This window comes from Mercenaria mercenaria, chromosome 17, assembly GCF_021730395.1.
Source record: "Mercenaria mercenaria strain notata chromosome 17, MADL_Memer_1, whole genome shotgun sequence".
NCBI classification, from domain to species: domain Eukaryota; kingdom Metazoa; phylum Mollusca; class Bivalvia; order Venerida; family Veneridae; genus Mercenaria; species Mercenaria mercenaria.
In genome coordinates, this window is record NC_069377.1 from 3519180 (window position 1) to 3544807 (window position 25628).

General features: G+C 35.3%; 1 protein-coding gene across 10 annotated transcripts in view; it reads right to left on the reverse strand.

Annotated features, from left to right (window-relative positions):
• LOC128550227 (liprin-alpha-1-like) overlaps positions 1–25628 on the reverse strand; it is a 51867-nt gene that overhangs the window by 13405 nt on the left and 12834 nt on the right. For 4 of the 10 annotated variants that reach the window (XM_053528801.1, XM_053528797.1, XM_053528805.1 and 1 more), the window contains exons 2-22: positions 23316–23417; positions 21590–21754; positions 20394–20468; positions 19738–19878; positions 18236–18457; positions 17592–17738; positions 16365–16583; positions 15675–15869; positions 14459–14535; positions 13845–13941; positions 13269–13486; positions 12729–12786; positions 9552–9650; positions 7915–8054; positions 6577–6746; positions 5799–5889; positions 5020–5101; positions 3298–3498; positions 1489–1664; positions 756–853; positions 24–199 (exon numbers count right to left, since the gene is read on the reverse strand). In XM_053528801.1, coding sequence (XP_053384776.1) covers positions 24–199; positions 756–853; positions 1489–1664; positions 3298–3498; positions 5020–5101; positions 5799–5889; positions 6577–6746; positions 7915–8054; positions 9552–9650; positions 12729–12786; positions 13269–13486; positions 13845–13941; positions 14459–14535; positions 15675–15869; positions 16365–16583; positions 17592–17738; positions 18236–18457; positions 19738–19878; positions 20394–20468; positions 21590–21754; positions 23316–23417 — 2949 coding nt within the window. The remainder of the gene's footprint in view (positions 1–23; positions 200–755; positions 854–1488; positions 1665–3297; positions 3499–5019; positions 5102–5798; positions 5890–6576; positions 6747–7914; positions 8055–9551; positions 9651–12728; positions 12787–13268; positions 13487–13844; positions 13942–14458; positions 14536–15674; positions 15870–16364; positions 16584–17591; positions 17739–18235; positions 18458–19737; positions 19879–20393; positions 20469–21589; positions 21755–23315; positions 23418–25628) is intronic. The other 6 variants (XM_053528807.1, XM_053528798.1, XM_053528800.1 and 3 more) reach the window with 5 other exon arrangements.

Consider the following 25628-nt stretch of genomic DNA (forward strand, 5'->3'; position numbering starts at 1 on the left):
TATAAAAAGGAAATATAACTTACAGTTGTATTTTGTGTTGGTATTTGTAATGCTAGTGCCATACTGTTATGATCAAAGCTTTCGTCTAGAGCTATAAGTGCCCCATGTACTCCAGATTCAAACAAATTATTTGAATAATCTCTAAGCCCTATACTAACTACCCATTTAATAATTCTATCATTGGTCCACACTAAAACATCTGAAATGAAAAACAAAATACAAAGTATGAAAAGCTGGAATCTTTTTTCTATCTGCTAAATAAACACACATATACATCACTGACAAGTGATGCATTCAAGGTGTTATCCTTCCTTTACTGGAATTTAAACATTGCTTCAATTCTTAGTCTGTATTGTCATTAAACCGAAAACAGAGCAGAAATTACTGCAGACTGGGTTATCCTTGCCATAGTTTTATTTTCATTCATATTCAGATGTAATACCAGTCCCGATTTCGAAATATTTCTGAATACTTATTTGCATAATGGCCATAAAACACAAATATTCACATTTCTGCTAACCATGAAATCGCTCTATAATGCTTGCGCAACAATTACCCAATCTATAGAAAGTAAAGAAGTCTATCAACATTTCCAGATTAGCTAAAGTAAACAGATATGATTTCTATCAGGAAACTGTAATGTTTATTTCTATATGACCTTTTGGAAAGTATTGAAATTTGAAGAAAAATATGTAAAACCTTGAAAGTTAAGTGAAAAATCTTTACTACCTGAGTCAGCACTAATCAATGCTTACCTGTATTTTCTTCTGCAGTTTTTTCTCTTCTGCCTTCTAACTCCTTTTTATCATAATTTACTCTTTTTAAACAATTAATGCCATATTGCAAACTGGTCCTGAAATTACAAGGTAAATAATATTCATTTTAAAATGAAAACGAGAGCTGCTCGATTGCATTTAGATGTTATTTTAGAAATAAGATATTCAACAGTGGTTTTACTGTTGAATAAAATCAGTGTTTGTAGATGCAAAAATTTAGGTGGAGTATTCCAAGCGATATAATAATCTGCATCAGAATGACAAACAGGAGAAAATCACTGCTTAGATTTATCATTTCAACTCTTAACACGGGTTACTATTAATATCCTAAACAAAATTCACAAAAAAAATCTGCCAGTTTTGCTTCATTCTCACTTTTAGCTTGCTGCAACCATGCTTGAATACACTATGATGTATTCACTATAACACACAATGATTTTATTGCATAATAACATCACACTTCCACTCTAGCTTGGTTAATAGTCATTTTAGAATATACAGTTCAAGTAAATAAACCCCATTTTCTTGATGACCCTGTTATAGATCCTAAAACTTTCATACCAGTATATGCCTTCAAACTGGGATGTCAGTCCAGTGTGACAAATTTCAGAGCAACTAAATTGTTACCAAAACCTGTTTATCCACAATATACTCAGATCGATTACGAGGTCAATACAAAAACCTGTTTATCCACAATAAATATCATACATACCTATGAAAACTATCCACCATTTTTAATTGCCCTCGTAAATCTTTTTTAGTTAAATGGTCTAACATTCGAGCGTCAACTAAACATTCCATGAAATGACTTCTATACTGAGGTAGACCTAGGTTAGGTAACCACTCATTGCCAATCCACTCATGATTCATGTCACCAAATGCTAGAGACTGTAAACACAAACAATATAACTGTATTAACTTGTTCAATAACTAATAGCTAAAGTAACGTCACTTCCCCTGTAGCGTATGTTATTCGTTGAACTTATAGCAGGTATTAGGTTATGAATTACAAGCTCTTAAAGTGGAACAGACTTGCAATGTCTTTTCAACAATAGCGCCGATTTAGTAGTTATGGTGTTGGCAGTTCAACCATAAGGTCACTGGTTTGAGCCACAATGGTGTCATTTTTTGTGAGCAAGATTGGTGTCATCATTTGATATGCTCTCATATGACAGTACAGCATTTTTCAGGAAGAAGACTTGACAGTGATTCATATACATTGTATTAAAGCACAAAGCTTTCTTTACCATCAAGATAAAATGCTACAGCATTCAAACCATAATGCCTCTTATTGGATTTCATAGTAAATCATAACAGTTGACGGACTAATTTTCTGCCCTCCATTTTCAGGAAGACTACCAGTACTCTTTATCATTAAAAACTAAAATCATCTTCAAAAGAATGCATCTTGTACATTAACAAGAGCTGTCTCCATAGGATGACACATGCCCCCGATGGCACTTTAAATGAATAGTTATGGCCGATGTTCGAAGTTAGGACCTTTGATCTACGGAGCTGGGTCTTGCGCGCGACACATCGTCTTACTGTGTCACACATTTATGCGTAGTTATTTTAAAATCCATGCATGAATGACAAAGATATGGACCGGACACGCCCATCAATGCACTATCATGAAAAAAGACCTTTAACATCTAAGTGTGACCTTGACCTTTGAGCTACAGAACTGGGTCTTGCGCATGACACGTTGTCTTACTGTGGTACACATTCATGCCAAGTTATTTGAAAATCCATCCATCGATGACAAAGATATGGACCGGACACGCCCATCAATGCACTATCCCTTAATGTCTAAGTGTGACCTTGACCTTTGAGATACGGACCTGGGTCTTGCGCGCGACAGGTCATCTTACTGTGGTACACATTCATGCCAAGTTATTTGAAAATCCATCCATCGATGACAAAGATATGGACCGGACACGCCCATCAATGCACTATCCCTTAATGTCTAAGTGTGACCTTGACCTTTGAACTACGGACCTGGGTCTTGCGCGCGACACATCGTCTTACTGTGGTACACATTCATGCCAAGTTATTTGAAAATCCATCCATTGATGACAAAGATATGGACCGGACACGCCCATCCATGCAATAACCTTTAATGTCTAAGTGTGACCTTGACCTTTGAGCTACGGACCTGGGTCTTGCGCGCGACAGGTCGTCTTACTGTGGTACACATTCATGTCAAGTTATTTGAAAATCCATCCATCGATGACAAAGATATGGACCGGACAAGAAAAATGCGGACAGACCGACAGACTGACAGACCGACAGACTGACAGACCGACGGTTAAAAAACTATATGCCTCCCTTCGGGGGCATAAAAAGCAACAGCACTAATTACAGGAATGAGTTAGTCAGAGAACAGAAACTGTACCAGACTTAATTTTTATCAAGTCAATTTTGGACAGGTTAAGAGAAAACTCAGAATAACTAATCTCCTAATATCTTAATCATTCATTTAAACTAACAGCAAAATGACTCTGCTGAGACAAGTACTTACATCCTGAGAAGTTCTTGGAGCTGAGGGGCTGGTGAGACAGACCATTTCCTGAATGGCGAGGCGCAGTTTGAGACGGTGAAGTGGATTGCTGATTCCGATCTCTCGCTGGATCTCCTGGTCAGATAACGCTGACATGATTGCACCAGATTTAACGTTTGCTCGACACGCTGCAACATACCATGCTGGCATTCCCACCCACAACTGAAAGCAAGAGAGTTTGTCTGAATAATTTAATTCATGAATACTTTACAGGCTTACTTAAACAATTGGCAGTACGTCCTTGTAAAGAAGATATCGGTGTTGTATACACATTTAAAACAATGATAGCATTTAATACAAAACTGTTCCTATCTGTTATTTTTATGCAATACAGCTCACAAATAAGTTTAAAAGTTTATTCATACTATGTTACCATGTTATTTGTTGACAACATACAACATTTGAGTAAGAATCTCCTTTACTAGTAATTTCTTGTCAAGCTATTTAATTTTAGAAACAAATGCAAATCTTCCCATTTGTAGTATAATTTTGTTTGTTTTGGGTTTAATGCCGTTTTTCAACAGTATCTCAGTCATGTAACGACAGGCAGTTAACCTAACCAGTGTTCCTGGATTCTGTACCAGTACAAACCTGTTCTCTGAAAGTAACTGCCAACTTCCCCACATGAATCAGAAGTGGAGGACTAATGATTTCAGACACAATGTCGTTTATCAAATAGTCACGGAGAACATACGCCCTTCCCGAGGATCGAACTCACGACCCCACGATCCACAGACCAATGCTCTATATACTGAGCTAAGTGTATAAGGATGTAATCTTTTACCAGTTACATGATCGCCTGGCAGTAGTAACGTTGTTTTTTTGTTGGGTTTAACGTCACGACGACACAATCATAGGTCATATGGCGACTTTCCAGCTTTGATGGTGGAGGAAGACGCCATGTGCCACTCCGTGAATTATTTCATCACGAGCGGGCACCTGGGTAGAACCACTGACCTTCTGTAAGCCAGCTGGATGGCTTCCTCACATGAAGAATTCAACGCCCCAAGTGAGGCTCAAACCCACATCAATGAGGGGCAAGTGATTTAAGTCAGCAACCTTAACCACTTGGCCATGGAGGCCCCGGCAGCAGTTATGAGATGTGTAATTCTAAGTCTCAGGTTGACTGGTAACCTCAGACTACTGACCCCCCCCCCCCCACCCCCCAAAAGAGGGGCCATCCACTGATTACATAACTGAAAGTCTTCATTGCTATCATTGCTATCATTGCTACCTTGACCTTAATACAGCAAAGGACATCTTTTACTTTTGTCAAAGGTAATAGTTCTATGATATTTAAGTCCAAGTCACTGTGACCTTGAATTATGGCATACTTGTCCCAAAAACTTCTGACGTAAACTTCAGACCAAGGGCCATTATCCTCTTAAGTAGTCATATGCCCTAGCATTCCAAATGTACTGATTTGAAAAAAAAATTAAATTTCATGACCAATGTGACCTTGAACTTTGACCTTCTAACTTCCAAAACAGTAAGGATCACATATACTGACAATAAGTAGTCAACTTATTATATTTGAAAGCTACAGCCATTTTTAATTGAAAACAAAATGGTTCATATTGCCAGACTGAATAACTTATCATAATACATGAGCAAGTCATTATACCTCCTTGGACCTCAGCATTATTAAATTTACTCAAACGATAGTGTGACTGTGAAGCATACCTCAAGCCAGGCAACAACAGTTGGGCCATTCCAGAGAGCAAACGGTGTACCAGCTTTCATTGCTTCCTCTAGTAACTCCTCTCTGCAATTCACAATCATAATCATACTGTCAGGTTTTCATCTTGATGTAAAAAGTGATTCTAACAAATCTGCATTATGTCTGAATGTTATATTACATTCATGTTGTATCAAGTCATGAATTAATGAAATAAATACTTTGAAAAATAATATGTAATGTCAGTCCCCCATCTGTTTTTGCGTAGGTTAAAAGCATGGCAAAATCAGTAAAATTCCCGGTGGACGCATTCTCATGGATTTCATGGCTGCATCAATCCAGGAAATTAATACCCCAGAACAAACAATGTAAAACCAGAAATTTTCGTGATTTATAAAAGCTGAATTGTAATGAAAGCTTCAAGCTTATTTGAACCACTCTTTAGTCAGCTTCCTGGAAAAACTAGAACTGGTGTCATATAATGACCCCAAGGTTGAGCAGCAGACACCTTAACCACTATAGATCACCGCTCCCACAAAGAATTCATGAAACGAGTGTTAATTTTTAGGACATAATATCCAAACATATTTTTAATTCGTGAAAAGCATTATTTACAAATATTAGCGAAAGTAAAACCAAAGCTAATGTTATCCAATTTACAGAACCAAGCTGTGCGGGTTTTACTGCAAATCCGAGAATTTCTTTCTGCTTCATGTATCGCGATTTTGTAAGGCATACAAACTGACAGACACGATATTAACAGGATCAAGTACTGAATGCTTACTTTCGTTTCTTTCTTCTGTCGAATTCTGATTGCCCAAGTCCCCGGCCTAAAGTGTCTGTAGCTCCTTCGCCACTGTCTATGTAACCAGCACCTGAACAAACAGAATTAAGTAAATAAAGTTCATATACAGTATAAAAGTAATTAAAAATATAATAATATAGAAAAGAAATGACATCTCTCTATCACTAATGAGTCAATCAACATAAAATTTCAAAATACTGACCCATGAAATATACAAGTTTCTTAAATCCAGTTTCATCCAAATCTGCATATTGGAGCATCCTTCGTTTACCTCAAGCTAAAATTTAGCTATCTCTAGCTAAATGGATGATGAAAGACCTATAGTGACCATCAGCAATATATTCTCTGTATACAATTTCAGCATTCTCCAGTAGTTTTAAAATATACTTTTGAAAGGATGCCTGAATTGCATATGGAGAATATATATTTGCAAGAATATTGTAGAGTGTCACTATGAATCCATAACCTTAATGCAGAATTTCATCTAGAGTAAATGCAGAAACACGAGGTGGATTATGCAGAAATTTTCGCAAGGTTTAATTTTCGCTATATTCGCGAGGCCCTACATCTCAGGAAATTAATCTTCGCGTAAATATTCACCATAAGTATAATTCAAATATGATACCATTTTAACAATTTCGCCAATATTAAACCTTGCAAACTTACTCTAAATTTCAAATTCATGAAATTTTGACCCAGCGAAAATATGTGCTTTTACAGTAATGTGTAGTGAATAAATACTAGACCGTGTAGTTACCTGCTGGCATATCTCTTCCTAATGCACCTTTTTGTTTCTGTTTTTCTTTTTTACTAAATAATCTTCCTATAGAGCTTTTAATTCCTTTCTTCTTTTGATGTTTATGTAGAGAATCTTGACTACTGGCTGTACTAGATAATGTGCTGTTGGTTGTATCTATAACTGTTCGACTGAAATATCAAATGCTGGTTTATGTAAAATTCAAGATTTTTGCAGAAGTAACTTCAGGTAATATTTTTAACAAGTTTAAAGAAATTAAATAACATGAAACTTTATCACACCTCTTTAAATTAAACAAACAACATAAAAATACCAGTGCAAGTTATAATGAAGAATGTGAAGAATTCACATATATGTGTAGACATAATAAAGATCTTGAAGTATACACACACATGTGTAGACATAATGAAGATCTTGAAGTATACACACACGTGTAGACATTATGAAGAACTTGATGTATACACACACGTGTAGACATTATGAAGAACTTGAAGTATACACACATGTGTGGACATTATGAAGAATTTGAAGTATACACACATATGTGTAGACATTATGAAGAACTTGACGTATACACACACAGGTGTAAACACTATGAAGAACTCGAAGTATACACACATGTGTAGACATTATGAAGAATTTAAAGTATACATACACATGTGTAGACATTATGAAGAATTTGAAGAATACACACATGTGTAGACATAATGAAGAAGTTGAAGTATACACACAGGTGTAAACACTATGAAGAACTTGAAGTATACACACACATGTGTAGACATTATGAAGAATTTGAAGAATACACACACATGTGTAGACATTATGAAGAATTTGAAGTATACACACATGTGTAGACATAATGAAGAAGTTGAAGTATACAAATATATGTGTAGACATGAAGAATTTGAAGTATACACATACATGTGCAGACACTATGAAGAATTTGAAGTATACATACACATGTGCAGACATTATGACGAATCTGAAGTATACACACACATTTGCCGACATTATCAATAGTTTGAAGTTTACACAGGTATGTGTAGACATTATGAAGAACTTTCAGTATACACAAGCATGTGTAGACATTTTGAAGAACTTGAAGTATAAGCACATATGTCTAAACATAATGAAGAACTTGAAGTACACACATATGTGCAGATATTACGAAGAATTTGAAGAATACACATATTTGGAGACATTACAAAGCATTTCAGTATAGACACATAAACTTGTATCCGCATATAGGGAAAAAATAATTCAGCTGAAGATTATTCACTTTGTTAATCAACTAAGAAAGTTCAGCAAAGCACTTAAATATCTATATAAAGAGCATACCTAGGACTACCCTCAGCACTTTGTGAGAGTGCTGTTTGTAGACGTTCGAGGCGTAGAGATCTTGGCGTATTGGGAGGACTAGTTTCACACACTATTTGTACACTATCATCTTTTATTGAACTATCATCTCGGCTATACTGCTGCAACACAAAACATGCATCTTCTTTAAAAAGAGACAAATTACGATATTAAAATGACTAAAATTGTTGTTTTCCAACTAATTCTTAGGTTTATGATTGTCCTACATGAGGTACTGTACTATTATATATTTTGCAAAATTCAAAAATATTAAACTATTGCTAGGTTTACCTTCATGTAAACCATCAACTTTCCGAAATAATTAATCAAATCTGGCTTTTTGCAAAGTAAGTTTTAATAGGAACGCCATATTAACAAAACTTAAGGTTCAAGAAAAATGTTCGGAAACCTCCTCTCAGGTGATTTTCTGTCTTGGGTCTTTACATCCCACTAGGCTTTTTTTTTTTCAAAAACAAAAACAAAAAAAAACATTTATCCCCTGAGGAGTAGTCTCAAAGCACTACATGTACTTTAATTCCTACAGAGTATCTTTAATTTTAAATATCAATGAGAACATGCAGTATTGATACCAAACATCATCAAACAACCATTGTTGACATAGCAGCAATCATATTGCTTAGCTCACTAACAGAATCTAATCGTTTGTTAGAAACAATCATAAACTATCTGTACATTATTAGATTCTACACTATTTTGGTCAAAGCTAGTCTTACTTTAATCAACATCTGACTATTTGGTTTCCCAGTATCGTAACACATCTGCTGTAAAACTTACGTTAGTTCTGCACATTTGATTAACAGAAGCAACGGCGTAACGTCTTCTATACCGAAAAAAAACCTAAAACAATGCCTAGTAGCCATTAAACAGGGAAGAATAAATCTTGCTTCGAATCTATTTTATCCTGTTCATAAAATGTTAACAGTCAGTGTGACTGTTTTTCTTATTGTTAATTTTGATAAATGATCTGTTTTGATGTAAAACAAATTAAGACAGTACCACAAAATAAGCAACAACTTAAAGACTCCAACTGATATTTGGTTAATTAAGAAAAAAAACAGCATATGAACTATATATTTTATTTGGCCATATGATTTAAACTTTACAGTGTGGTACTTTTTCTTTTCCCAAAAGATGTCATCAAAAGTGCTATATTCCCATAAAAGCCTACGGTGAAGATAGACCAGAGGACCAGAATTTTTAAACCTTACCCTGCTAAATTTCTAAAATGGACTGGTCCATCATTCAATATGGGCAGCATCACTGTTTGTTTAAAGGGGTGTTCACTGAAAATTTACTGACTGAATAGTGAACAGTGCAGACCATGATCAGACTGCATGGATGTGCAGGCTGATCTTGGTCTGCACTGGTCGCAAAGGCAAAATCACTTGCTGCCAGATTGCTAAGGTTACTTGTCGTACAAAAAAATCAAGCACACAACCGGATCATTTTTACTGGATGAATTTCCTTCAGATGCAACGTTTGGACAAACAAAGAAGTAAAATTCTACATTTGAGAGCAGTAGTTGTTTCAAACGTGCAGAACTACCTTTAGTTGTGAACTTGCAGTGAAGTTTTAAATAAAGATATAAGATATATTACCGGAGGGGGCGTGCTATCAGCTGTCGCCGTTGTGGCAAGTTGTGGACTAGAGGAAGAGTATGTATAAAGATGTGACGGCATAGAGGCTGCCGGTGCCTGCTAAATACAAATGTTAGTACAATATTAGTTACACTGCAAAACAATCCTCATACAAGCAAATCAAGACAAAAATTAATACTTTTGGGTTGCCTTGTAAAGTCTTTATATATTGCAAAATCATTCTATTTTGTGAGCATACTATTTCTTCTTTTCGGCCAAATTAGCAGTTTTGTAGGGATACACGTTCATGGACAGTAATGAATGTGAATTTTATATGGTTATTTGGTTGACTTAATTTCATGGATCAACGCAATCACGAGATTAGTTCCCAAGCCGTAACATACCTTTGTCAAAATCAGAATTTGAAAAAAAGATTTTTCTTTCTGAAGCAATAGTTTATTTATAATAAATCAATGTTTTATTTTGGAATTCTTGGATTATTTTGATATATATATATAAGAAATTATTAATCTAAATAGTATGAGAAAATCATTATCAGCTTACGAACTGTACAGACAACCCAATTATGTATCACTGTTCCAGAATAAATCTTAATGGGTATATACTAAAAGCACTTTCTGAAAAGACTTTTGATAATTGCAAACTTTTTTATGTGATCTTTAAAAAGTTTATGCAATTAAAATATCAAACACTTGAAATATCAAACACTAGACACAAAACGGCTTGATAGCTAGACAGTGGGGGTTGAGATGATCACTTTCCTCCTGGAACATGATACTTTCAATCAACATACTGCTTTACTACATACTTGTTTTTTAACTTTACCCTGCTAAATTTCTGTAATGAACATGTTCATCTTTCAATTTGGACAGTAACGTTAACTGTAAAAGGGGTGTTTATGAAAAGGATACTGAATGGCGAACAGTGCAGATCATGATCAGACTGCACAGAATCAATATTGCATGGATGTGCAGGCTAATCATGATCTACACTGGTCGCAAAGGCAGAATCAGTCATGTCCATTATTATAAGGGTTAAACTTCTTTAAATTAAAATAAGTCTAAAATGTCAATAGTTTACCATAATTTATTGATAAGTAAATCACATATCAGGTCTATGATGTCATGTATGACATCATCATAATGTGCATCTCAGCTGTAAAAAGTTCATTAATGTTGATATTTTTGACATTCTCATATAAAAAAAAACAAATTTATATCCTGATAAATTATAAGCAAGTCTGCATCAAAAACGAGTATGTAATAAAGAGATTATAATCTTTGCATGGAGAAATATGCTCTGTTTCTTTTGAAGATCCTAAAATTGTACAAACTTTTTCCTGCTGACCTTGTGTGTATTTCTCCATACAAATCTTATAGCCTTTAACTATTAATGGATATGTTTAAGCATACTAAAATAAAATACATTTCTAGAGCTTGTTAGTTTCTTTTTCAATATTAGCAAATATTTCTACATGGTAAAACAACGAGACCTTTCTTTTTTTATCATGATTTGGTTTTACTGCCCTTACTAAGTTTGATAAAATCTCCAGATAATGTATACAATTGTCTTGTTTGGCGTTACACCAACTCTCAAAAATATTACACACATACTAATACCACATGATGATCGATGAATTTTTTATGCATAAATAAAGCTACAACATGCAGCAAACACACCAGCAGATGACTGTCTTGATTATACCAACAAACAATAAGCCATACTTACAGTTCATACATAAGTCATTTTTTCCATTCAAAGCGGTTACTTGATTTGGGGCAAGGTAGGACAAATGTCATGTTGTTCATGAAACATTCTAGGCCTGCTGTAAGTTCAAATTCTAAACAGCTCGTCAGCAGTTAACTCAATGCAACATATTTTTTTTTTTGTAGTTTTTTTTTTTTTTTTTTTTTTTTTTTTATGTTGGATTTAACGTCGCACCGACACATGATAGGTCATATGGCAACTTTCCAGCTTTAATGGTAGAGGAAGACCCCAGGTGCCCCTCCGTGCATTATTTCATCACGAGCTGGCACCTAAGTAGAACCACCGACCTTCCGTAAGCCAGCTGGATGGCTTCCTCACGAAGAATTCAACGCCCCGAGTGAGGCTCGAACCCACATCGATGAGGGGCAAGTGATTTGAAGTCAGCAACCTTAACCACTCGGCCATGGAGGCCCCCTTGTAGTTTTTAGTCACATCAACAACACCAGTTACGGTCATCACAGATCTTTCCAGCCAAAATGGTAGGATGTGAAGACACCTGGGTAGAACCATAGTCCCTCCATGAACATGCTGGATACTTTTCATGCCTGCCACCAAAAGCAGGGCTAAAACCTATAGTTCTTGAGTGACTGTATGTCAGCAACCTTCACTTGGCCTCCCTTTGAAGGCAGCCATTTAACATATTCTCAAATCACACAAAGATATTTCTTTAAAGAAAAAATCTCTAAAGAAAAATAATGCCTCGTAAAAAGATAACATTTAATTGACATTATAATGAACTACAAGTCTATGTTTGACAAGACTGATACCAATATATAACACTTGTTTTGTATCAAATCCTGTCTCTAATACAAACACTTGCAAAACTGGTATCAACAGCATAGTAAAACTAACTTGACAAGCTGCATGTTTCATAAACCCATCACTCACAAACAATAAACACAGAATGACAGTTCAGATGATCAATTTAGCTTTCCTTGGTTAAACAGGGACACAAACAACACAGGGAACATTTGTGTTAAAGCACAGTCTAGTAATCTGGGTTATAAGAAAGCTTTCTGTTTAATATAAGTGTAAGCCATACCCATGTAAGTTTGCAAAACAGCTGTAAAATATCTGCATGTACAAACTTTTGAGCTTAATGGAAACTTTAGTAGTTAAGAGTTGTAATATTCCTTTACTAATTCTGGTATTTCCATGCAACCATAAACAGAAGTGAGGTGGGTCAAGCAATTTGGGGTCTGGCACAAAACAAGACAGGGTGGTAACAGGGTGGTAGGGTACACTCAAGCCTACACTTACAGTAGAACTAGCGCTGAGGAGTGAAATGTGCTCTGAGGTGCGTGCTGTGTGCTGGGCAATGTGAGAGGTAGGGGACGTGGGACCGGACTGGGTGGGGGACCTATCAGACAGCCATCTGCTGGACAGTGCCTCTAGGCTACCGCTGCCTACCCTGCTTTCCAGTTCTTCAGCTCGCTGCTCTGTAGACTCTTTCTCCTCCTGGATTAGTCTGTAAAAACAAAATTAACCAATCAAAGAGCTTGTAACAATATCATAACCAATCACAGAGCCTGTAACAGAACCTGTAACAAAGATACCACTATGTCATCAAGCTGCAAGTACAATATCACTTACAGTCAAGCATTTATTAGATAGCCAGCCAAGGGAGTAACATAATCTGGTTACTTAAGGCAGGTGATGACTTAAGATATGTTGAAAACATAATAAAATGTCCATTTGGGAAGTTAGCTGACTGGCTGCTTAATACAGGTGGTTCTTAAGACAGGTTCAGTTGTATTCAAATTCCTCAAACATTGGACAAACTTGAAGTGTGTCAAATAGGTACCAACTTTTATGGGTTTTTTTTTTTTTTTTTCAGATTGCTCTACACAGTAGGACAATAGATTTTATGACATTGCTGATCAAAGCAAATACATAACAAATTTTATTACTATGTCTCTCAAAATGTAAGAACAGAAAATGTAAACTGACCGAATCTCATTATTTATAGCATCAAGCTGTTCCTGCAACATAATGGCTAGCGTCTGTGCGTCTGTATGTCCAGAGGGTGATAGCATGTCAAAAGCACCAATCAGGCTATCATTCCCGTCTGAACCTTCCGTATCACTCGATTCAAATGCATGCTGGACATTGGCTAATACATTGGCTTGCTGCAGCTTCTCCCATTCTTGCTCATTCAGTGTATTCACCTACAATGAATCAGAAAACACATTTGTTACACACTTAAAAGAGCCCTGTTAGAATCCTTTTGTTGTTGATATTAATAAAATGCTTCCGTTACTCCATAATGCTGTAAGTCATCTGCCTATACCGCGATAGTAATTTTGTTAGTTTCAAACACCATGCCCATTTTTTAGTCATTCTAAACAGTTCAGGATTTTTTTGTATTGCATTTTACATTTTCAAAGCTAAAAATTATTTGTCCAGTAACTAAATGTAACGTAAGGTTCAAACTCTATCAACCGAGTTAGCTAGCAGTGTATATTTGCCAATACAAAACAGATGTCTTTTTTTTTCTTCAAAGAAATGAATTGTTTGTGAAAGTACCTTGTCAGGATCATCCATCGAGTCTCTACCTCTCTGCTGTCGTCTTGTTACACTATCCTCGGGACTTCCTATCAAACTAGGATAACCATCACCCGGCCTAGAAACCCAAAATAAAGGTCATGTTACAAAACTGGGATTATAAAATATAACTTGTAATACTGGGTAATACAGTGTTAAGCTAAGACTGAACATTTTATAATACTGGACTACATACTACAAATTACAGATTACTATACATATAATTGGTTTAAAGCTGCGGTGACAATGACATATTTCAGCTTTAAAGGCAGCTGGAGGAGAGAAGTGGTCTGGAAGTTAATCTCCTTAACCTATAGGTTGTGGCTTTAAACCCTAATGGGGTCACAACCACTACTTCCCATAAGACACAAGTGCTGGGAATCAGTCAAAGTTTCAGCATAAATTAATCAGTAGATGATGGAACCAAATGAATCAATTCTGGATAAAAATTAATTAAAAAGCTTAACTTTTCGATTTGGGAAAAAATACACAGTTTTTTGTCACATAATAATTATATAAGAACATTAAGTCAAGAGCACATTTTACGATAAAACTGCTACATATTTTACAGTATTGCCATATTATGTATGTATTACCTAGCAAGATGTTCAATTTGTTGTCTAAGGGTATCTACTTCTCTTTTGGCACGTTGTAAATCTTCTAATATTCTTTCCTGAAATTTATGAGTATAGATTAATAAAAAAAAATTTCAAATTTATGTTTGTTTGTTTGTTTTGTGTTTAACGCCGTTTTTTCAACAGTGTTTCAGTGACATGTAACAGCGGGTAGTTAACCTAACCAGTCTTCCTGGATTCTGTACCAGTACAAACCTGTTCTCCGCAAGTAACTGCCAACTTCCCCACATGAATTATCAGAGGTGGAGGACGAATAATTTCAGACACAATGTCTTGTATCAAAGTCACGGAGAACATACGCCCGGCCCGGAGATCAAACTCAAGACCCCGAGATCTGTAGACCAACGCTCTCCCTACTGAGCTAAGTATGCAGGCTTTTCAATTTTATATCTGTAGACTCTTATTTGTTTGATTTGTTGGGTTAAACGTCCTACTGCGTCTTTCGAGCTTTGATGGTGAAGGGAGACTAAGGTGCCCATCCATGCATTATTTCATCACGGATGGGCACCTAGGTAGAACCACCAACCTTCCGTAAAGCAGCTGGATAGCTTCTTCATATGAAAAATTCAACGCCCCAAGTGAGGCTTGAACCCACATCGGTAATGGGCAAGTGATCAGAATAGCAACCTTAACTCCTCGGACACAGAGGCCCCGTAGACTTGTACTCAGTTTTAGACAAAGAATAACTCTCATTTATTAAAATGAAAACCTTCTGACCTTTATCCTTATTTACATGCTTAAACAGCTAAGAACACAAGGTACATTTTTATGATGTTTATACATGTAGTAACAGCTGACTGTCTCACTTTTACAAAATATCAAAATACCGCAGATAATATACTGCTAAATCATTATCCTTTTGGGGGAGACTAACTTTAGTGGAATTCATAGTTGTGCCAAACAAGCAAAGAAAATTCCTTCATAGTATTTTCTCCATTAATTTGAAATCCATGAATTTATGTCCCCAACAAAATAGTTGTTTAAGCAGAAAAATAATAGACCCCATTTTTTTCCCAATGAAATTAAATACTTTAACAAAAAGTTAACATAAAGTTAAAGAAGTCTGATGCATGTTCATGTAATACTATGATGATTCATCAGATTGGTGCAAACAAAAAAATCAATATCTTACTTTAGAATAATTTTACCTAATATAAATAAAGTAAATTTTTTTTACCTTTTCTTGTTGATTATCATCTAAAGCTTTCCTGGTTCTCTCCAGTTCCTGCGTTAACTGATTCTTCTCCTCTAACGCCTGCATTTTCTCCTTGAGGTGAAGTTGCAATCTCTCATTTGACTCGGTTAACAATTTATCTACCGTGGCAGACAGTCGCGCATTATGCTCTTCATTCATCTTATCTCTATGACGAGCCTGATTTAGAAATTAAATAATTATTAACCCATACCCTGCTAAATTTCTATAATGAACTTGTCCATCTTTTAATTTGGACATTACCATTAACTGTTAAAAGGGGCGCTTACCAAACGGATACTGACTGATTGGCGAACATTGCAGATATTGATCAGACTGCAGCAATGTGCAGGCTGATCATGATCTACACTGGTCGCAAAGGCAAAATCAATCCTGCCAAGCATGGTAAGGGTTAACAGAAAGTAATACAACAATGAAGTAAACACAACAATTCTAGCCATAAACACATACAGCATTTGCTATTGAAGTCTTTAAGGGTGGTGACTTTTTATTAAAGACAAAGTTCAGTCTATACCTGTGTGAGATAGCATTGTCTTTTATCTTATTGTGCTGTTTTTGTCAAAACTATCGAGATTTATTTCAAGGCAAATCACACACCAGATGTTGTATTTGAAACACTAATTAAACCCTCACATTAATCAAAGTAACACATACCCGTTGCAATTCAGAATCTTTTTCCTGCACTTTAGCTTCCAACTGCTGCATTCTTTCCTCTATTGAGCCATGACGTCTCTCTGCCTCTGAGAGTGCCTCCATTCTCTGTTGTAGCTCCGCCTCTACAGTGGGCAGGGCTTCAGCTTTATGTAATGACTGTTGGAGTTTAGACTCGGCGGCTTCTAATTTTTCTTGCAAAGCCTTGATTTTTTCTTCCAACTGTCAATGTAAGAAATTTTTATGTCTAAAAAATGCTTGGCTGCATACTCTGTGAAGAGATATTCTCAAAAGTTTGGTGTCCAACCACAAATGAAACAAGCAAGATTTCAAGAAGAAAATTTTGGACCTTGCGTTTCACCATCAAAGATGCTAAATGACTATTTTAAGGCATTTTATTACGTATAGGACTTACATTCTATTCTTGAAGTTTCTACGAAGAATTATTCTATTCACTCTTTCAGTAGACATTTTGTGAACAGAAAGTGCTTAATTCTATAAATATGATAAACTTTTAGCAGTCAATGAAATTAAATAATTATTAATAAATGATCAGTTGAGATAACACTGCTGTCAACAGCTTAAAAGTTTTCTGGTGTGATTTTTCACACATCAATCAACACACTCCATGCTTGTATTTGGCTTAACTTTATGCATGATTTCAATTTTACCAACCTCTCCCACTTGCAAAAATCACAATATTTTCCAAGAAATTAACCACTTCTTCTGTAAAGGATAAATTTCTACTCCAGTCACTAACTACTTAAAGTTATCTACAATGTAGTAGGTGAGATATACCATAATCTCATTTAACAAGATCTATATCAATATACGACTCCTTAAATAAATCGCTGGTCCATATATGCTATATGTCAATTCCATATTCAACACTTGTTTACTGGGCTAGTATCAGTCAAAACTTTGAATATAAAATTGAGAATTAATTTCTCATGTTGCTTGTCAGAAGTCAAAGCTATTAGCCCATAGTCTGCTGGACCTTACTACTGACTGGAAAGTCTTTCAGTACCTGCAAAACATACTTCATACATATTATGTATCTTTAAATTTACCATTCGAAGTCTACTTTTCATTAAATGAGTTTATAATTGATGGAAACATCAAATCAAAGCGTGACCATGGAAACAACATGTGGATCAACATCATAATGCTTACATAGAGAACCATCGTTGAGCAATATGTTCACAACATACAAACTAAGCATCAACTTACTGTTTTTAACTGGCCATCTTTTGTAGCAAGCTCTGACTCGAGTTTATCGTTTAAGTCATGCAGTGATGTTGTTTCCCTCTGAGCAGTAAGGTAACGTTTTTCTAATGTTGCTATTCTTTCCTCTTGGTCCTCTTTTTGTGCTATTGACTACAACAAATGACATAAACATGTAACAGCACTTGCTTCACCTTATTTGATGAACAATTCTTAATCATTGTAAGACATACAGATTTATTTGCTGGATACCAGGACCATGATGTTGTAAGACTGAGTATGAAGACAAATCCCAAAATTGAAGCATCTGATTGGCTGAGCATAATTTTCAAGTTGTCAAATACACAACATCATTCTGTCACTGGTCTCAATACATTCTTATGACTGCCAAGCCTGGTCAATTAAAATTTCAAGCACATTCTATACAAACATAATTACACCCCCCCCCCCCCCCACCCGATCATATACAGCTGAAACTCGATATCCTGAATCCGCTTATCTCAAAATTTCGGCTATTTCGAAGACATTTTCAAGTCCCGTCTCAAACCTACTTGCACAAAATATCATTTTAAGTCGAATTTCCGTTATCTCAAATAATAAAATCTATCCCTTGGAACTGAGATACCGAGTTTCAAATATAAATACTTTACCTCTCTGAGATCTCGCTGTAATTTCACAACTTGTTCCTGAGCTTTGATTAAATCCTTTTGGGCAGTGGTATAATTCTCTTCCATTTCAGTAAATTTATTGTTCATTTCTAACATTTTTGTTCGCGTATTTGTAAGTTCAGAGTTCTGTTTTTCAACAGTTTCTTGTAATTCTATAACTCTATTCACATCCGAATCTGGATCTATAGAACCATTTGATAATCTCTGAAAAAAAAAAAACACAAAAATAATAAGTTAACAAATCTTAAAGTAGTGTAGCCTGAAAATAAAAGCAGAACCATTCTAACTTATCAGTTGGGTTTGATTTAAATATCATTCGATACTTTTTCAGCAGTATTTCAGTTATGTAACTAATTGCAATCAACTTAACCAACATTCCTAAATTCTGTACCCCTAAGTACTGACTTGTCCTACGAAAGTAACTTATAACTACTTCACATGCATCAGAGGTGGAAGATGAATTTCTTCAGTATTCTATCAAATCATGAAGAATATAATGCAGTGCTCTTGGACTGACCTTCAGAAGTCTTTGTTTAGTTTGTGCCCTACTTACAGACCTAACATCGCAGGTTTTTTCCTTTCAGCTCACAAGTGATTGTGAAAACACAGGAAATGTAACTTACGTCTTATTTTGGGCTAGGTGATAACAAGTTTGATCTCCAGACAAGAAAATGTTCTCCACAAAAATAAGAATTCTTGAACAAGGTTTTCTTTACCAAGAGGGGAAGAGCACAGGCCTGTGTTTTGGGGGGAAAATAGCTTGGTATTTGGGCAAAGGGGAATAAAAAACCTGATATAAAGTCAATTTTGAGGGAAAACTGATTTAAAAGAAATTTTCTGAGGGGAGGGGGCCTGTCAATGGCCCCTATTATAGAAGAGGGAAAAAACCCTGAATGAAAACTATACATCACAAGTAATTTATGTCTCATCTCTGATTCATGTAGGGAAGTTGTCAGATGCTTGTGGAGAACAAGTCATACTTGTATTAGGTCACATCAGCTGATTTTACTTTTACAAGAGTGTTGTCTTATAATAAGGAAACCTACAGCATCAGTAGCACATTTCTTTTCTCATAACATTTCATATTGCCTTATATCTTAGTTTCTATTTACATGTCTGAAGTACCACTTCATTTGTCAGTTGCACATGTACCAGGAAGTATTACTGCCTCTTGAAATTATTCTTACTACTTGACTGCCAAACAATTTTGCTTTCTAGGAGCATTAACAGTATTACAGAAGAACTTACTGTGTGTTTTAAAGTTGCATACCTTAAACTGAATATTTTCACAAAGGGCCATGTCATATCAATATCAAAACTACCAATGATTTACCAACTGAGAATATGTCTACAAATCAACAAGGTTTGGGGTCATTTTTGGTAAAATATTCCACATGGATGTGTATTTCGGAGCCTAGAAATAAAATTTGTACATCTTAGCCTAATCAATGCAAGCCTTTAGCTACCAAGATCATCAGCAATACCTTTGGATGATGATCTTTTTCTACAGGATGTTCTGAGCTAGGTGGGGGTGATGTTGCATCATTCTTTACTGGATGTCTACCATCTTCTGTTGATCCACTAGAATGGCGGGACTTTGTTTGCTGTTCCCGTAATGTAAACAACTGTTAACAGAAAATAATAATAATTCCTCCCTGTATTCAAAGCAAGAAAGTATAAAGAATACAATGACCAGAAATAATTTTATCAATGAACATACAAAAAGCTCAGCTGTTTGTTTTTGAAATTTAACAATTCTAAAAGTGTATTGGTACATACTGTATAAAAACATTTCTTTCTATAGGTAGTTACAGAAAATGCATATTGACTGGATAGTCCTCCAGACTGTAAAAGTTTTATTTTTTGTAGAAACATAATCATAGAAATAATAGAAACATTTCAAAATTATATGTATATCTTGTGGAATAAAATAACAGCTTGAAGTCTCTTTATATATCTTTGAACTGACAACAGGTGTTTGATCTATTTCATTTATCGCCTCAGCAACTATGGAAGAGTCAACTATCTTGCATATATCTGTTACTGACATAAGTCATCCCAAAGGTAAGCTTAACTGTAGAATTACATCACAGCAAAATGTATATCAGTAAGAGTTATACAATTTATTTCTATCCCTTACCTCCTGGTTGGCAGTGGCTAGTTCTTCCTCTAATGATGAAACTCTCTCAAGGGCAACTCGTAACCTCTCTCGAACCTGAAACATCAAAATGTGTTATAAGTTATACAATATATATACTTTCTTTTCTACACAAAAAATACATAAGTACTAACATGGAAGTGGCAGGCAGGGTAGGTGAAGAACATTTGACTCCTGACCTTAAGATGGCAGACTGAAGTCCTGTCAGAAGAAACAATGACAGATCCCATTGTTTTACTAAGAGTAAGGTCCAATACAAGTTAGTAAACTTAATAAAGACAAACTGAACAAATCTATCATGTGCTGTTCTTTTTAAAGATATACTGGCCAGACAAAATTCCCTGATTTACATATACATTCTTCATTTTCTCATAAATTATTTGACATAAATGAAAGTCCCAAAGTATTAACCCTTATCATGCTAAACACAACTGATTCTGCCTTTGCGGCCAGTGTAGATCTTGATCAGCCTGCACCTCAATGCAGTCTGATCATGATCTGCACTGTTCGCCATTTTTTGGTAAGCACCCCTTTCAACAGTTAATGGTACTGTCCAACTTGAAAGATGGACAAGTTCATTATAGAAATTTAGCAAGGTAAGGGTTAACATCAGCACCTATTGTATCCAAAAATGTAACCAGAACCTGGCTATTACGTAAAATATGGGTTGGTCAGGGGCTCAAACAGGTTCATAAACAGTAGCAATTTTCCACTTGGGGTGACATAAATTTTGATAACCAATTACTGTTATCTTGATATCAAAACACACAACTCAATTTCAAAATAAGCACAAACTGAAAAATATACAGGTTAATTCTTTCCTCACCGATTTTAACCTGAACTAGTTAAACAGACTGCACATGCACAATACTATCTTCATGCCTCAATGAGACCAAGTGCTGTTTGTTAACATAGGTGAGGTATCATTTGATGTAAAAACAGTCTTGTCAAAAAAAAAATTCATAGACACAAATAACAAATGTTGAAATGATCTAGATGAAACAACTTCATGAATAACAACAAAATAAAGTAATTATTACATGTGTCTGGGTACTGGTCATGCCTGGTAACTAGTTTCTAACCAAGTCTCAAAAGTCTGAATTAAAACTATAATTCTTTTTTTTTTTTTTAAGTCCAAAAAAAAAAATCGGACACTTTTCTAAATAACTTGAACATACTTTTTCATCTAATGCCTTATGATGTTCAAACAGTGATTTGAGCGCCTTTAGAACTTCCACCTCACTTGAGACACCAGCCGGAGACGAGGCCTGACGTTTCACAACCGTCATCCTTAATGAACGCTCATGACGTGATACCAAACACTCTAAATGCTCCAACAGTAACTGAAAGAAAATAACAAAATTTATATGCATAAACCTTCAGGTTAATACCATTACAGACAAAATCATCATGATTGCAAATTGTAATTGGACATCTATGTTCCAAGAACATATTTTTGACTTATATATGCATTCCAACTATACAGTCAGGGGTGTAACTGTTTTAAGTTATGTAACCTATTTCAGTTACATTTTCAAGCATTTTATAACCTGTACTAGTTATAAAATATAGTTAACTCAGGTAAGTTATACAAAAAAGTCTTTTTGCTATTCTCACAAAGTGACATTTAAAGTCAAATTAGTAGCAAACTATGGTTAATCAAATTCTCTTTTAATCTGAGCATGACCTGGTAAGCATAATGGGATAATAATGAGATATTAAGAGTTTTATAACTTTAAAGCTTTTGCGTAAAACTTTATCAGCCTTGCGTAAAAACATTTACTGCAAAGCTGGAAAGATAAAAGGTCAAGGATTCAGGAAATAATTGCATTAGTCTCATTCTAAATGAGGAATTGGCACAGGAGGGATTTGAAATATTTTATGATAACTGAAACAAGTTATCAAAGTTTAACCAATAACTCAAATGGGTTATAAACTGCGATAACTTGAAACAGTTACACCCCTGACTGCTATAAGACAGTTCAAAAATTTTTCATCTTGCAAATACTGTTAATGATGGTTCAGTGAATATCCTTACAGTACAAAAGTCATGTACATGGTTTACACACAGGTACTATACAAGACCCTTACGAAGAAAAATAAAAGATATATCAAATTTGTTTGTTTGCTATTTTTCATTCTCAAACAGTATTTCTGTAATGCAATGACACCCTTCACAAAATTTAATGTAAAGATTACATATGTAGCAACAATACAAGAAACAATTTATATCAGTACACAGACTTTCGCAGCAGTATATGAAATTCTTGGTGTAATCTGTAGCACATTTTTTTTTGTCAGGAATGACCCTCATGATGGCCAGGGGAGATAATCGATGCTATGTGAAAAGCATACTGACAATTCCCTACATGAATCAGAAACAAATTAATAACTTGACATACATTTTTTTGTCAAATCATTGCTTCATTCACAAACTCACAACCTCTCAAAGGCACAACATAGAAGCCAAAAACCGAAAGACTTGTTTAAGTCGATGTTTTTTGTTGGGTTTGGGGTTGTGTATAATATATGTACAATATAGGTCATAAGGCAACTTTTCCAGCTTTTCATTGAAGACCTAAGGCCACACTCTACGCATTTTTCCGGGAAGACATGGGTAGATCCATGTGACCTTTAACCACTTAACCGTGCAGGCCCCTGAAATATCTTTACAGAAATACCCCTCTGGATATTATTTCATGCTGGGAGGGCACTGTAGAACAAATGAACTATGGACAAAAGCCAGCTTGAAAGCTTTCTAACATGACAACATGTACCGATTTTGAAGACAATGAGGTAAGGGGCAAACAAGTTTAAGTCTGTGACATTAACCTTTTGGCCGGAAAGCACTGAGGGTGAAATGCTGGTAATGAATTTACATTTGTCAAAAACACTTTAACTTACTCTAGTATTATTCCTTTCAGCTTTGAGTTCATGGACCTCTTCTTCCCTTTCTATCAGTTGCTCTCGTATACTGTTCAATTCCTTTGTGATTGAAGCTAGCTCCTGAAAAATACAGTCAATCATTCATAATGACCCAAAAACTGCTCATGCAAGCTCACCTTGGTCACCTTGCAAAAACATATGCTGCAGATGCCCAAACATCTACAACATAACTCATGCTGTTAGTGAAGATCAAACAGTGCATGATGCTATCAGATGATTTCAACAAATACAGTAGAAAAATGGAATGGACACAATATTTTGTACACCAATTATCTAGATGCATTTTATTCAAATTCTGTATTCACACACACCTGGCAGTCTGTAATTGTACACTTTTTTTTGCATTTTCAATTACCTAACTGATAAAGCAAAGTTAATCAAGTCAGTTCATAGTTTCACATTCTGAAGCAGTGAAATAAATTTGCTTTGCAAACCAACTTAACTATTACCCCAAAATCATAAAAACTTGATTCACTGACAAGATAAGCTGTTTAATAGCAAATGTATATGCACAATACCGAAATTATGTCTTTTATTTAATATTTTTCATAGATTCTCTAGCACAGCAAAGCTATCTTCTTAAATTCTTATGTCAAATATGGGGCAGTCAGACTTTTTACGATAACGTCAGTTCCACTTATATTGATCTGCAGTGGTAACTGCAAGCAGGAGTTATTGGTTATCAGATCTGCTCGCAGACCTCTCTAAACTGTACCCAGTATCACTGTCAATTGAAATAATAGTTTGCGTGGGACAAGCACGATATAATAATGTTACTGTGTTCAAATAAATTAACAAGACAACAAAATGGTCGGAAATAGCTCCCCAGAAAATTTCTGTAAAATAAAGGCAGATATGACAACTTTTCTCAAGTCTGACCGGCTTTGTTTTAAAGTACAACAGCATAAAGGATTGAGTATGGAAGCTCTACGCTTTTAATATTTTGATAGTTTTTAGTTTGTGCAATTTGCCTTCTTCCTGATTCTGTTAACAATTTTCAACTAAGTTTTAAGAATTTCACAGTTTTAGGTTAATATATACCTTTGTAGTTCATAGGGAAGAAAAAATGAAACATCTGTCCATCTTCTCAGAATGATCAAGAGCTATAACCAAGGCCCCTTAATAATTCTTTTCACTATAACATTCACAATAATATTACATCACTGATTATCACTATTATTAATATCATTATATAATTTATTACTGATTCAAGTTTATAAAACATATTTCGGGGACCAGTCTCAAAATGTAACAATTGTCATCAATTGGTCAATTGCATTTACCTAAGAACTAACCAATTAAATGCTTGAGTTCCGAGACTTGGTCCAAGATCTGATTTATGAACCCTGGTTAATCATCTGTGAAGGCATACAAAAATTCAGTCTAATAGAGAATATGAAGTAACATGAATACTTAATTTTACACACATGCCTAAAAAGGGAAAATTACCATAAATCCCCGCAAACTCTGTTGGCGATCAAAACTTCAAAGTAAATGGGACCTGGAAACCCTTACATCTAAATATCATCCCTCCCAGCAGAGCAATCAAATGCTACTCCTATCATTATATTGCTTTTACTGCACTCTTATTGCATTAGTTTTGCAATTTGATCAAAATGTTATGAATGATGCACAGCTATCTTGATTAACACGTGTACAGATATTATAAAGATGTTCAAAGCGCATGTCGTCCATTTTGTATCTGAACAGTGGTCAGTTGAAAATTTCCATAGTTATATAGGTTTGTTTGTTTGTTTTGGGTTTAACGGCATTTTTCAACAGTATTTCAGTCATGTAATGGCAGGCAGTTAACCTAAACAGTTTTCCTGGATTCTGTACCAGTACAAACCTGTTCTCCGCAAGTAACTGCCAACTTCCCCACAAGAATCAGAGGTGGAGGACTAATGATTTCAGACACAATGTCGTTTATCAAATAGTCACAGAGAACATACGCCCAGCCCGAGGATCGAACTCACAACCCCGCGATCCGTAGACCGACGCTCTACCTACTGAGCTAAGCGGGCGGGTTATAGGTAAAAATGCAAAACACTATATTAAACTTAGAGTGAATGAACTTATAGTAAATCTTTCGTACATTACTCTTTATGTAAATTGCCAGTCCTGTTGGACTGAAGTAAAGATTTGATAGTAAAGTCTGAAATTAAACTATGATGCCATACATGTAATAAAACACTTATTGAATGGCTCGCCTGTCAATAGTCAAAACAGCTAGCCACTGGACCAGAGATCTATCAGGCAGATAGATTTTTT